Genomic DNA, 14592 nt, shown 5'->3' on the forward strand with positions numbered 1-14592 from the left:
GCAACAAAATGTCGCTACTCAAACTTTGTATAATGTCCAAGAGCACATTAAGGGCATCAAATATAGCCTTGTGATAATATTTGAAAGTTAATAATGAAAGAAACACAACTAAACTAAAACCTTTCCATCAGAAAACAAAACCTTTCCAAGTCTCTCCTCTTTCCCCATCATCCTGCTGGGGATCATATATGTACATGATATATTTTGCTGCTGCTTGTAACTTGCAATGAGAACCCACTTAGTCTTTTGAGGCAACTGACCTGCTAAAATAATTCATCCTTATCTGCTTTAATTTAGGTGTCTCTCAGTGGCAGATAGTCACATGGGGCTGAGATACTGTTCTGGTTTGGTATTTAATACAATAACAGTTATCCCAAAAGTCCAATGGGTCCCTTGAAATAGCAAATGCATTTAGGGTTTGTTTATAATAATTCAATTGAACAATTATATAATTCTTAATGTCTTTCTTCTGTTGTCCTCCATTAAGAAGGGTGATAAATTGTTCTCCTTCACTATTTTTAAATTGCAGCAAGAGAGGCTTAGGTTAGATGTTAGCTACTTGGCAGCTAGGACGTTTTTCCTAAGCACTAGAACAAGTTACTTAGGGAAGTTGTGGAATCTCTGTCATTGGAAGTTTTTAAGAACAGGTTAGACAAACACCTGTCAAGGATGGTCTAGATAATACTAAGGGCTGGTGTACGCTACTTAGTTAGGTTGACATCAGGCAGCTTATGTTGATTTAATTATGTCAGTGTCTACACTACGGCCTTCCTCCCACCAATATAAGTGCCCTACTACACCGACATCATAACTTCACCTCCACGAGAGGCATAAGGCTTTTGTCGGTGTAGTAAGGTTGACCCAGTGACTGTGTAGACACTGTGTCAGTTAAATGGGTTATCAATTTCATAGCCCTGAACTGTTAAATTGACTCAGTTGCCTGGCCAAAAAGCCGCAAGCGGCTTTCCCCACTCTCAGCAGGGAGGGGCAGCCAGGCTCCCAGCAGGAGGCTCCCAGTGGAACTGAGGGATAGGGCTCTCAGCTCCACATGCTGCCCGAATGAGGACGTCCACCACCAATCCAAGGAGGGGAGTGTGGAATGCATCACCGCAGTAATTACTGTACCTAATACAGTTGACTTACATTTCTATTGTAGACGTGCCCTTATTTAGTCCTGATTCTAGTTCAGGGTACTGGATTAGATGGCCTACCGAGGTCCCTTCCAGTCATAGGTTTCTATGATTAAAGATTTAAAGTAGGTATCCTGGCACATGAAAGCTGAACTCTTCAGGATAGCCAGTGTATGAACATTCAGCCTCTTTGCTTATTGCTGATTTATTCTAAGAAGGCTGCCATTAAGAAAGCACAACAAGAAATTTTGCTCCTCGCTATTCTGCTTATTCAGAGGGTGGGGCTGTTTTGGGTACAGGTTCAATGGTATAAAAGTGAGCAATTCAAGATTATACCGATTATTCATCTCCTACAGCATAAGTCCTAAAGGTCCAAGCAGCTTGAACTCTTACACAGTAATCAGCAAAAAGTCAAAAAATGGCCGTTCCCAATAAAGAAGCATCTAAAGATGCTCTGTACTAATATCACTCTGTCAGTCTATCCTCATGCATCTGGCCTGAGATTTACGCTCTGTGGGATTTGCTTGGGCCCTTTGAAATGGTGATTTTTATGTCACATAGTTTCCATAGTTAAAAACACTGGAGTCAACGAATTGTCGCTCAATACATTAGAGGGTGTGCATGAAGATTAGTATGTTCAAACAGCCCATAGAGAAGAGTTTAAATCCGACCATTTTATAGATTCAATTAAAGTTGACACACGTTGTTTTTCTCATTTTTTAAAAAAAGTGTATTTTCCCATATAGCATAGAAAAACCTAGGAGCGGGAATGAGGTATTCTAAGAAAATCTCAGTCTTTTTCCATTTCCCATTTGTATAGCCAGCCTTTGTCAAGATTGACCGGTAGTTTCACAGTCATATGGAACATGAGCATTTCATTGCTTGCCTCAATGTGCATCCCACATGTACCGTCTCAGAATGCAATAGAATGCCAGTATTCTTTTCCTTTCCACACCTTCCAGCTCTGCCTGTTTTGTAGTTACAGTACTTGAATTTTCAGGCCTGGTTTTTGGTTACATCAGTTCGTATACTGAATTCCCTCCCGCTTTGATATCTGATTTTTTTCTTTCTTTTATTTTTCTTTGGAGATTGCAAGAAATTGGATTTAGCATCAGGTGGAGATTTAAGAAGTTATCTCCTAACCCCTGCTAAGAAACTCTTGCTTAATCTTAAAACTTCCCTGTTTTCAGGGGAGGAGAGGAGAGCCAAGCCTTTTGGTTAAGGCACAGGGCTGGGAGACAAGAAAGATTAGTTTCATTTCAGAGCAGGGATTCTCAAACCTTTCCATGGTGTGGACCACAACTCAATACTGAGATTCTTTCGTGGCTCAGCTTCTCTCTCATTCATGATCATATGACATTTCTAGGGCAATTATTGTAATTGCTTATATGATAAAGTAGTAACAGGATATGATGAAGTAATAAGAGGAAACTATTGATGCAATAAAGACAGTTATAACTGTAACACATTTTGCCCATTCTGGAAATTCATCACACCATCTCCTTTGGCTTTTAATTTAATTTCCTCAATCCCATCTGTTTTGTTTCTCTTATCTGGAAACAAGGGGAGCCTAACCATCTGACCATCCAGTTCCCTATGGATGACCAGCAAGTGCTATTTGCATCACTGGTGGGCCACAGAGCACAGTTTAGGAGCCTTGGTTTATGGGTCTTCCACAGACTTGTGTGACCCTGTGCAAGTTGCAGTGGGGGAGGTCTAGGTTGCATATTAGGAAACACTGTTTCACTAGGAGGGTGGTGAAGCACTGGAATGGGTTACCTAGGGGGGAGGTGGAATCTCCATCCTTAGAGCTTTTTAATGCCCGGCTTGACAAAGCCCTGGTTGGGATGATTTAGTTGGTGTTGGTCCTGCTTTGAGCAGGGGGTTGGACTAGATGACCTCCTGAGGTTTCATCCAACCCTAATCTTCTTTGATTCTGATACTGCTTTCCTACTATACAGAGGTGTTAGGGCTGAATTAATATTTGTAAAGTAGTTTTAGTCCTTGGAAGAAAATTGCTACAGCAAGGCATAGTGTAAATATATTGTTGAATGTACAGCCTTCCCCCAAACTGTAGATGATCCATTGAGTTAAATTATTGTATTGTGGATACATCACAATTGCCTTGTCTGATACAATATATTCCACCTCAGCCTGACAGTGTGGATAGCTTCCTCATAATGGGCATCTGGATGTGGGCAACTGAGACCCTAATGTATGAAAGGACATAAGCCTGTGCTTAAGTCCAATGACTTCAAATCTTTAATATTGTGTATTGTCCAATGATTTCAGTTTAAACACATGCTTAAGTGCTTTCCTGAATAGGGATGCTTTCCTGTATTGAGGTCTAAAATCTTAGGGTCCATTCCTAAAACTCCTCCCTCATGAAACTACTAGTGTGAGCAAGGAAAATGTCAAGAAGGAGATTGCAGGGTCGGGCTCTTACTCAATCTCAAAATGACACATACTTTCTAAAAATTGCTAATGATATGCAGCTAGCTTTAGGGTTTGTATTTCTCTGGTCTGCTTTTCAACTGTCTTCCTCTCTTTAAAGTAATGCAGATGGGTAAGAATGTCTTGACTGTGGAGACTGTTGCTTCTCTGCTGTTTTCTTCAACTTAGTAGATCCTTTAAATACCTGGTTTAAGTTTTAAACAGTGATTAAATAATTAATTTTTACATTTTAACTCTGCCAAAAAATAAGGTCACGGCATGGCACCAGATTAAACGTTATCTCCCCTAGTAGATAAATGGTAGAGACATTAAAGTGACTATTTTATCAGTTTTAACTGATAAGATTTTGGCATCCATCATCCATTAGTCTTTTCAAGAAGAAAACACAATAGCTCCAGCTGCTTGTATGTGAAGAGGCAGGCTGGGGAGAGTGGGATGGGGTGGGGATTTAGGAGTATGCACGTGTGTTCTGAGCAGTAACAGAGTTAAGCTCATGTTACAAGAATTGAATGGGTTATATTGCATGACTTTTGAAGATAACATGTATTAGGAAGAGGATAATAGAATACTAGGAGCAGAACACTTTAAAGAACCAAGGTCAGATATGCAAAAGTATGCATAGAAGAAACATTGACACTGGTGTTTTGTTTAAATTGGACACACGTTGACACAGATACAATTTGGGTAAGGGTTTGAGAATAATTTTATAAAAATGTAGTATTGTAATATTTTATATAGCTAACTATGTTAGAGTGCGGGAGGGGGCTCAGGCCAGGGGGTTTGGGTGAAGGAGAGGTGCAGGGTGCAGGAGGGGTGCGGCAGGGGTCTCAGGGCAGGGAGTTGGGGTATGGGGTGCAGGAAGGGTTCGGGCTCCGGGGTGGCAGCGGCATGCACTGGGGCCAGGGTAGATTCCTGGCCCCGCTCCCACTCTGGGAAGCGGCTGGCACCACATCCCTGTGGCCCCTGGGGGAGGGAGGGCAGAGGGCTGAGCATGCTGCCCTAGCCTGTGGGTACCCCCCCCCCCCGAAGCTCCCATTGGCCGCGGTTCCCCGTTCCTGGCCAATGGGAGCTTCAGCGGAGGTACCCACAGGCAAGAGACATGCACAGAGCCTTCTGCTCTCCCTCCCCCAGAGGCCGCAGGGACGTGGTGCCAGCCGCTTCCCGGAGCAGAGCAGGGCCGATGGCGCCACAGGGGTGGCAATTCCATGGGCCAGATCCAAAGCCCTGAGGGGCCAGATCCGGCCTGTGGGCTGTAGTTTGCCCACCCCGATGTACAAGAATAAAGAATGCACATCATACCTACGGAATGGGGGAATGTTTCCTGGAAAGCAGTCTCTCGGAAAAGGATTTTAGGGGGTATAGTGGGCAAGCAACTGAACATGAGCTCCCAGTATGATGCTGTGGCAAGAAGGTTGGAAGGTATAAACAAGGGAATAGTGAGAAGGAGTAGGGAGGTGATTTTACCTCTGTGTATTGGTAAGACTGATACTGGGATACAGTGTCTGCTTCTGTTGTCCACACTTCAAAAAGGATATTGCAAAATTGGACAGGGTACAGAAAAAGCCACAAAAAGTATTTGCAGGCAGGAGAAAATGCCTGACATTGAGAGACTTAAAAAGCTCAGTCTGTTCGGCTTATCAAAAAGAAGATTAAGAGGTGGCTTGATTAAAGTGCATGGACAAAAATACTGATATTAACAGGCTCTTTAATATAGCGGAGAAAGACAAAAGAACCAGTGGCTGGAAGCTTAAGCCAGACAAATTCGTATTAGAAATAAGGCACAAAGTTGTAACAGTGAGGGTAATTAACCACTGGAACAAACTACTAAGGGAAGTGATGGATTCTCCATCTTCTGATGTCCTCAACTTAAGATGGGATTCTTTTCTGGAAGATTTGCTTTACTCAAACCCAAGTTATTGGGCTCAATACAGGGGTAACTCGGTACAATTTAATCGCCTGGGATTTACATTAGGTCAGACTGATGATCTAATAGTACCTTCTGGCCTTAAATTTATTTTTAAAGGTGACTTGCAAATATAATTAAAAATTGGGTGTGTATTCCCCCTCTTTTTTGTTTCTTTATGATAGCCTGACAACTTAAAAAAAAAGTGTGAAAGGACTGAGGTCAAAACATTTGGCATAAAGGGTACATTTTGACTTCATCCATATAAAGGTGGAGGTTAATCATGATGACATTTGAGGTAACATTTGAGAAGGGAGAAGAGGATGAGGACAGAAACCTGAGGGAGGCTGACAGGTATTTAGCAGGTCTGGGGCAAGAGGAGGAATTAATTACATGCATCAAGTGTTGAAAGCACTATTCAGAAATCTATGTAGCAAAGCTAAGATCTGAACAAGGGCACCAGATATTTTCCTAGTTTTCCAGACTTTGTGCATCAAACTTTCATTAGTTTTGAATTGAGCTATTTCCTTTCTCTCTTCTGAGTAGATCTGTTGGAAATTTTTCTAATTTTGAATTTTTTAATATGAAAAATCCAATTTTTCATCCAGCTTTAATTTTGTGTTGACTTCTGAGGCCAGGTTGAAAATTGCAACTTAAAATAAAAAGGCCCTTCATAGATGAATGGTTACTTCTTACTAATGCAAAGTCATACAAGAGTAGACACATTGCGTTATGCAAGAAATGTTTCACATTATTACATCTTACAAAATTCTTCATCAAATAAATTTTCATTTGGCAAGTTAATTGCACACACTAAATGTGGTTCACTTTTTCAGGTGTCACACACAACTTCTTTGAATAGTCGTATTTTTTTGGTGTTCTATGGCTCAGGAGTGCAGTCTTCATTCTTTTTGGCATAAGGAATTCCTATTACTGTGCCAAACAGTTAATTGACTACAAAATTTTCATGTGGTGTTTTTTATTTTTTCTTTAAATTGCTCTAAACTAAAAAAAAAAAAAAAAAGTAAACTGCTTTAAAATATTTTAGACCTAATCTGCCCTAATATAGCTAAGTTTCAGAACTGATGTAGGACTTAAGGGAGGAGACAAAATAATTCAGATTTCAGGTTATACAAACATGTTTAATATTTGAAGTTTGGCAACTGCTGCAAACACTTGAGGGCATTTTCTTATTACTATTTAGTAATTGAATTTTTAGAGCCTATGTAGAATTTAGTGAGAGAGGACACATAGAATCATAGAACTGGAAGGGACCTCAAGAGGTCATCTAGTCCAGTCCCCTGCACTCAAGGCAGGACTAAGTATTCTCCAGACCATCCTTGACAGGTGTTTGTTGATTTTTAAGGGCAGGTTGGACAATGATGGAGATTCCACAACATCCCTAGGCAATTTATTCCAGTGCTTAACCACTCTGCCAGTTAGGAAGTTTTCCTTAACGTCCAGCCTAAACCTCCCTTGCTGCAATTTAAGCCCATTGCTTCTTGTCCTATCCTCAGAGGTTCAGAAGAACAGTTTTCCTACCTCTTCCTTATAACAACCTTTTATGTGTTTGAAAACTGTTATCTTGTCCCCTCTCTGTCTTTTTTTTCTCCAAACTAAACAAACCCAATTTTTTTTCAGTCTTCCCTCATAGGTCATGTTTTCTAGACCTTTAATCATTTTTGTTGCTCTTCTCTTGACTTTCTCCAATTTGGCCACATCTTTCCAGAAATGTGGCACCCAGAACTGGACACAGTACTCCAGTTGAGGCCTAATCAGCGCAGAGTAGAGTGGAAGAATTACTTCTCATGTCTTGCTTACAGTACTCCTGCTAATACATCCCAGAATGATGTGTGGCTTTGTTTGCAACAGTGTTATACTGTTGACTCGTATTTAGCTTGTGATCCACTATGACCCCCAGATCCTTTTTCCACAGTACTCCCTCCTAGGTAGTCATTTCCCATTTTGTGTGTGTGCAACTGATTGTTCCTTCCTAAGTGGAGTACTTTGCATTTGTCCTTATTGCATTTCATTCTATTTACTTCAGACCATTTCTCCAGTTTGTCCAGATCATTTTGAATTTTAATCATATCCTCCAAAGCACTTGCAACCCCTCCCACCTTGGTATCATCTGCAAACTTTGTAAATGTACTCTTTATGCCATTATCTAAATCACTGATGAAGATATTGAACAGAACCAGACCCAGAGCCGATCCCTGCGGGATCCCACTCATTATGCCCTTCCAGTATGACTCTGAACCACTGATAACTACTCTCTGGGAACAATTTTCCAACCAGTTATGCACCCATCTTATAGTAGCGCCATCTAGGTTGTATTTCCCTAGTTTGTTTACGAGAAGGTCATGCGAGACCGTATCAAAAGCCTTACTAAAGTCAAGATATGCCACATCTACCACTTCTCCCCTTTCCACAAGGCTTGTTACCCTGTCAAAGAAAGCTATCAGGTTGGTTTGACATGATTTGTTCTTGACAAATCCATGCTGACTGTTATTTATCACCTTATTATTTTCTAGGCATTTGCAAATTGATTGCTTAATTATTTTCTCCATTATCTTTCCGGGTACAGAAGTTAAGCTCACTGGTCTACAATTCCCTGGGTTGTCCTTATTCCCCTTTTTTTAGATGGGCACTATATTTGCCCTTTTCCAGTCTTCTGGAATGTCTCCCATCTTCCATGACTTTTCAAAGATAATTGCTAATGGTTCAGTCAGCTCCTTGAATATTCTAGGATGCATTTCATCAGGCCGTGGTGATTTGAAGACATCTGACTTGTCTAAGTAATTTTTGACTTGTTCTTTCCCTATTTTAGACTCTGATCTTACCTCATTTTCACTGGCATTCACTATGTTAAACGTCCAATCACCAACAATCTTCTTGGTGAAAGCCGAAACAAAAAGTCATTAAGCACCTCTGCCATTTCCACATTTTCTGTTATTGTCTTTTCCTTCTCATTGAGTAACAGGCCTACTCCGTCCTTGGTCTTTCTCTTGCTTCTAATATATCTGTAGAATGTTTTCTTGTTTCCTTTTATGTCCCTAGGTAGTTTGATCTCGTTTTGTGCCTTGGCTTTTCTAATATTGTCCCTACATACTTGTGGTGTTTGTTTATATTCATCCTTTGTAATGCACACCTGGTTAAGCCAGGATGGTCTCTTGCCATACTTCCTGTCTTTCCTACACAGTGGGATAGTTTGCTCTTGTGTCCTTAATAATGCCTCTTTGAAAACTGCCGTCTGCAATTGTTTTTCCCCTTAGACTTGCGTCCCGTGGGATTTTACCTACCAACTCCCTGAGTTTGCTAAAGTCTGCCTTCTTGAAATCCATTGCCTCTGTTGTGCTGTTCTCCCTCCTACCGTTCCTGAGAATCATGAACGCTACCATTTCATGATCACTTTCACACAAGTTTCCTTCCACTTTCAAATTCTCAGCCAGTTCTTCCCTATTTGTCAAAATCAAATCTAGAACATCCTCTTTCCCCTTCCCCCCCCCACCCCTGTAGCCTTCTCCACCTCTGAAATAAAAAATTGTCTCCAATACATTCCAAGAACTTGTTGGATAATCTGTGCCCTGCTGTGTTGTTTTCCCAAGAGATGTCTGGGTAGTTGAAGTCGTCCCCGTCCCCCCCCCCCCCAATTACCATCAAGTCCTGTGCTTTGGATGATTCTGTTAGTTTTAAAAAAAAGCCTCATCCACCTGGTTCTTCCTGGTTTGGTGGTCTGTAGTAGACCCCTACCATGACATCACCCTTGATTTTTTTAGCCCTTTTATCCTTACCCAGAGACTTTCAACAAGTCTGTCTCTTGTTTCTATCTCAACCTCAGTCCAAGTGTATACATTTTTAATATATAAGGCAACACCTCCTCCCTTTTTTCCCTGCCTGTCCTTCCTGAGCAAGCTTTGTCCTTCTGTACCAATATTCCAGTCATGTGTATTATCCCACCAAGTGTCCATGATGCCAACTATGTCATAGTTGTTTACTAGCATTTTGAGTTCTTCCTGCTTATTCCCCATACTTCTCACATTAGTATACAGACATCTAAGATACTGATTTATCTCCCTTCTCCCCCCCCACCCCGGTTCTGTCTTGTCTTTCCTTTATTTAGTCTATAACAGTCCATGCTCCCCGCAGATTCCGACCCATCTCCAAGGTCTCCATGTTTTTGACTTACCTGTGGGCTTTGGTCACCTGCCCCCATATTTAGCATGTGAAGCTGGAGAAATATTTTATGCCTTTTATGTTTAAATATAAGATTTTAAAGTTCTGGATTAACTCCATGACTGGTTAATTACTTACATTTATTTGCAAATTTTGGCTGTAAAAATAGTAAAGTCTTAGTGCTCTGTGGTCACTCAAGAGCTTGTAACATCTTTGAGCTTCAGTCATTGTCATTTTTTTAAATGAAATAAAAGATGCCTGGAAGATCAACAGCAAACTACTTCAGTTCAGCATGGAGTATCTGGAGTGTCTACTGTATTATTCCTCAAGTCCTGGAATCTGCGAGCTATCTATGTTCCCCCATTTCATAATCACTAAACCTTGTTAATGAATTAAACAGCTCCATGTCCTAGGATTTATGTTCCTAGTTCTATGTAAAAGAAACTTGAGATATCACAGATTTGCAGAAGTTTTAGCTGCATTGCTGAATTGGGGTGTGTGTGTTTCCTATAATAGCCATCAGCCATAACCTATCCAATATGGTCGAGGTGATGGTAGGGATGAAAAAACTTTAAAATCTTTTGAACAGTGTTTCCAGAGAATGTTTGCAAAAAGAAAAGGAGGACTTGTGGCACCTTAGAGACTAACCAATTTATTTGAGCATAAGCTTTTGTGAGCTACAGCTCACTTCATCGGATGCATACCGTGGAAACTGCAGCAGACATTATATACACACAGAGATCATGAAACAATACCTCCTCCCACCCCACTGTCCTTAGGAGCTGTAGCTCACGAAAGCTCATGCTCAAATAAATTGGTTAGTCTCTAAGGTGCCACAAGTACTCCTTTTCTTTTTGCGAATACAGACTAACACGGCTGTTACTCTGAAACCAGAGAATGTTTGTTTCAAAAAGTTTCACCACTGGACACACTAGACAAAGAGATTGGATTAATCATTGGACTTTGTGGGCCATATTCTCTGCTGGTCTAAATGAGTGAAACTCCATGATGTCAATGGAGCTTCACTAATTCTTAAAACTTGTGTATCTTTTGCTTTGTAATTGATTTTTCTGAACGTAGGTAACTTTTGTAAACCATGCTGCAGTTCAATGGTTTAAATCACTGTTTCTCAATGACCACTCCGTGGGCTGGCCCCAGTCCCTCAGATCTCCCTGACACAGTTTAGGAAGGCAGCAAACTGCTCACTGGTATCAAAAAGGTTGAAAAACACTAGTTTAAATAATATATTACGCATGTAAAACAAACATAAAAACCTTATAAACAGAAATTGACATTGTACAGTCACAAATGCTTGTAGGCTGAATGATGTCACAAGTCACCTTTCTAGAGAAGGTACAGTAGAATCATCAGAGTTATGAACTGACCAGTCAATCACGCACCTCATTTGGAACCTGAAGCACACAATCAGACAGCAGCAGAGACCAGACAACCCCCCCTCCCCCCTCCCCCCCCCCAAAGCAGGTACAGTACAGTACTGTGTTAAACGTAAACTACTAAAAGAAAAAAAGCATTTTTCTTCTTGGTAGTAAAGTTTCAAAGCTGTTTTAAGTCAATGTTAAGTTGTAAACTTTTGAAAGAACAGCCATAACGTTTCGTTCAGAGTTATGAACATTTCAGAATTGTACGAACATTCCCGAGTTCTACTGTAACTCACTTTGTTCCTCTGGAAGCGTTTCAGTTTCCAGGCAGATGTGGTTTTAAAAGGCTGTAGTTGCTGTTTCCGTTCAATAGTATTGAAGAATTTCATGTAGTTTTAAGAATTTAGGAATGTGTTTTCAAGCATCTAAATCCAGTCGGGGCAGTTGCTATAGTCGTTGTGTAGTCATAACTCTTGGCAGAGATTTGGTGGCCTCTGTGAAATTCATTGGTGGTCTTAATCCAGTTCCTATCAGATCAATATACTCATCAGGAGGGCTACCATCACAATAGGTATCCATGTTGTCAGTGAAGGCAGAAGTGTTAATGGTTTGAATGGATATAGAGGCTGTATTATGCACTTGCATGTCCATGTGATTCTTGTAGGTCAGGATAAAGTGTGCTGATGGAGGAGCTTGGATATCATTGCTCTTGGATTTTCAGTTTTCAATGTTGCCAAAGTGTCAATCTAGCACTTTCCATAAGCACATAATTCAGATTTAGAAAAGTAAAATCAGAACCTGCCAGACAGGCATAAGAACCTGTCAACTGAAAGAAACTTCTTTATTTGTGGGGAAAAATAATAAATAAAAATAATGAAATTTCCTGTTTCTACTTTTGGTAACCCCCAGAAAGGAAGGCTAGGCATGACCTGTAGGGCCAAGCTAGGTTTGCTGAGAAGTGCTTTTAGCCTTAAGAGACCCCTTATCATCCCTAAAACCGGAAGGGAGTTGGTATTTAAAGGTCAGGAGTTATTAGTGTAATTGTGCAGAAAGTTGTGGTGTTAACAGGTTATAAGATCTTGCATTATTATTGGACATCCTGAACACTTGTGTAACAAAACTAACCCCCCACTATTGCCATAACTTTAGCAATACTGGGGTAGTGCTGGATTACTAGCTCATATTTTATAGAGTCAAATACTGAGCTGAAACATTATGCTTGTTTTACTATATATGTAATGTGATAAAATGTTGACTCTGCTGCTTCATAAATCAGTGTCACTTGTAGATATTTTTTCAAGTTTGAAAATTTTACCACAAACTGTTATCCTTTGCCAAGCATCATCTTTTTTTGCTCTTGAAAATGTTGATGTCCATTTTCTTCTTTAATAATTAATAAAATGTAGATTTCAAAACACTAATTCTATATTTTTTTCTTCCATTTTTCAGCGGAACCCCTGCCTTTAATGGACTTGTGCCGAAGATCAATTCGCTTTGCTCTTGGCAGAGATCGCCTGCATGACATAGAATCTCTACCTTTGCCCCAGTCTCTGAAAAATTATTTACAGTATCAATAAGAAGTCTTAGAACCCTTTTTCTGGCCTCACATTGGACTAAATCAATGCAAATGGCAGAAATTATTGTTTACATCAAAATAGAAATCTTTGTGGTGGACACGAGTGTTATTTAATTTTTAATATATATTTTTTTCTGAATCATCTGAAGCAGAACAATTTGCATACTAAAGAATGCAAAAATATGAATTTGATCTAGAGTCACAAATTATCTGTTGCCTCTAGGACAGTATCCAAGATTGAATTCTCCCACTCAGATCATTAGCTGGCATTTATTGGCTTAGCTCCGCTGACTTCCAGTAGACACCAGCTGAAAATCTGGCCCCCAAGAGTTATCCTTATGCACAAGAGCATCCTTTGAATAATGTGGTTACTAGTGAAAGAAATAACACTGTGTTAAGTTAACAATAATGTCTAAATCTTAAAATTTGATGTGCAGAGATGCTGAGTAATCACAGTTTATCTGGAGTCTTGAATACTTAGCCCTTAATGTGTTAGAGGACCTATCATGTTTAAAATATATGAAGTAAGTCATTACATAGAACATCAGTGCTGGATTTAATGATACATAAGAAAAATTGTTCCTGAAGAGTGGAATATCAACCAAATTGGATATGGTAATAAAGTCAATGCAGTCCAGTGTTTTCAAGACCAAATCTCATTCCTCCAAAGTTCTGCATAGTTTATAACAACAAAGCTGTTCACTATCTTGAGATTTTAGGATATTCACATTTTAAGAAGCCTGTCACTTTTTTATTTGAACAAAATTATTATTTTTGTTATACCAACTCTAAATACTTCTGCTCTCTTTTTAATGTATGTGTGATATATTGTTTATTTATCTGTTTAACATCTGTGGAGTCCTCATTTAACTGTTTCCATCTTGGAAGGACTGATTTATTCCCCCCTCCCCCCCAGCTGTATTCATTTTTCAGGCTCAACCTGTTCTTAAAGATGCTGCTTTCTGTTTGCATTTCTTATGTTTCAAGTTATCTGTCTGATCAGTTATCTAGTTTTTAAACTGGAAGTTGTTGTAATGGCAGGATGTCGATTGTTGAGACTTAACTGCCTTCAGCATATTTTAATGTGAATTTACTGATGAATGAGGAGAAAATTTCTAATAAAGTCTACTGTCCAAAATGAAACCAGTGTCTCCTTTCATTAACTATTAGATATACTTAACAGAAGCAATACATTCCGAGTTGAAGTTTGTTTCTGTAACACTTACGCTGCTGCTTCTTTGTGGTGTTTCTATGACAGTGGGGTAGGTAAAAAGGGAGATGGACTCTTCTATCTTAACAGTGCCAATGCCCTGCTGCTGACATGTCCTAGTCACTGTGGGCTTGTCAGCACCGAGATCAGTTCTATACTATATTGCAATAGGTCTTGCAGAGGGGGAGGCTGCGAATTACAAAACATGTTATATCTCTTCCCTCATTTTTTCCTAGTCCACTCACTTTTTGCTTTACTCAAGCCTTTTGCCTAACTATTCCTTTGTTCTATCCTCTCCTGCTCTTATCTTAATGCCTTCTTCCATTGCTGCTCTTTGTTCTTGAAAAAATCTTCCAGTTGTGTGCCCAGTCAGCCTCGCTCTTCAAAGCAGAAACTTTCCATGAAACCTTGCAATCAGTGTTCCCCAAAATATCATACAAATTTGAAAGAATGTAACAAAAAAACTTCTCCCATCTGATGTATGATCTATGGCAAATCATACTTCTCAAAAAGCAGTGACTGTTCCTCCCATCGTTCACCGGGGCGGCAAGTGGGACAATTTGCCCCAGGCCCCGAGGCCCACTGGGGTCCCCACGAGAATATCTTGAGGTCTGAGACAGGGAAGGGGCCCCTGAAATTGCTTTGCCCCAGGCCCCCTGAATCCTCTGGGCAGCCCTGCTACAGAATACCCTTCCTTTCCTATAGCCCATCCCACCATGTCTCCTGCGATACTCTTGTGTTTTTAACCAGTTTAAATTGGAAGA

General features: G+C 40.1%; 1 protein-coding gene across 7 annotated transcripts in view; it reads left to right on the forward strand.

Annotated features, from left to right (window-relative positions):
* The window catches only part of SPSB4 (splA/ryanodine receptor domain and SOCS box containing 4), a 326063-nt gene extending 312302 nt beyond the window's left edge, over positions 1-13761 (forward strand). For all 7 annotated transcript variants that reach the window (XM_075132230.1, XM_048864818.2, XM_075132231.1 and 4 more), the window contains one exon: positions 12492-13761. In XM_075132230.1, the coding sequence (XP_074988331.1) occupies positions 12492-12619 (128 nt within the window). In that variant the 3' untranslated portion in view covers positions 12620-13761. The remainder of the gene's footprint in view (positions 1-12491) is intronic.
* The last annotated feature ends 831 nt before the right edge of the window (positions 13762-14592 follow it).

This window comes from Caretta caretta, chromosome 9 (genome assembly GCF_965140235.1).
Source record: "Caretta caretta isolate rCarCar2 chromosome 9, rCarCar1.hap1, whole genome shotgun sequence".
Classification (NCBI taxonomy): domain Eukaryota; kingdom Metazoa; phylum Chordata; order Testudines; family Cheloniidae; genus Caretta; species Caretta caretta.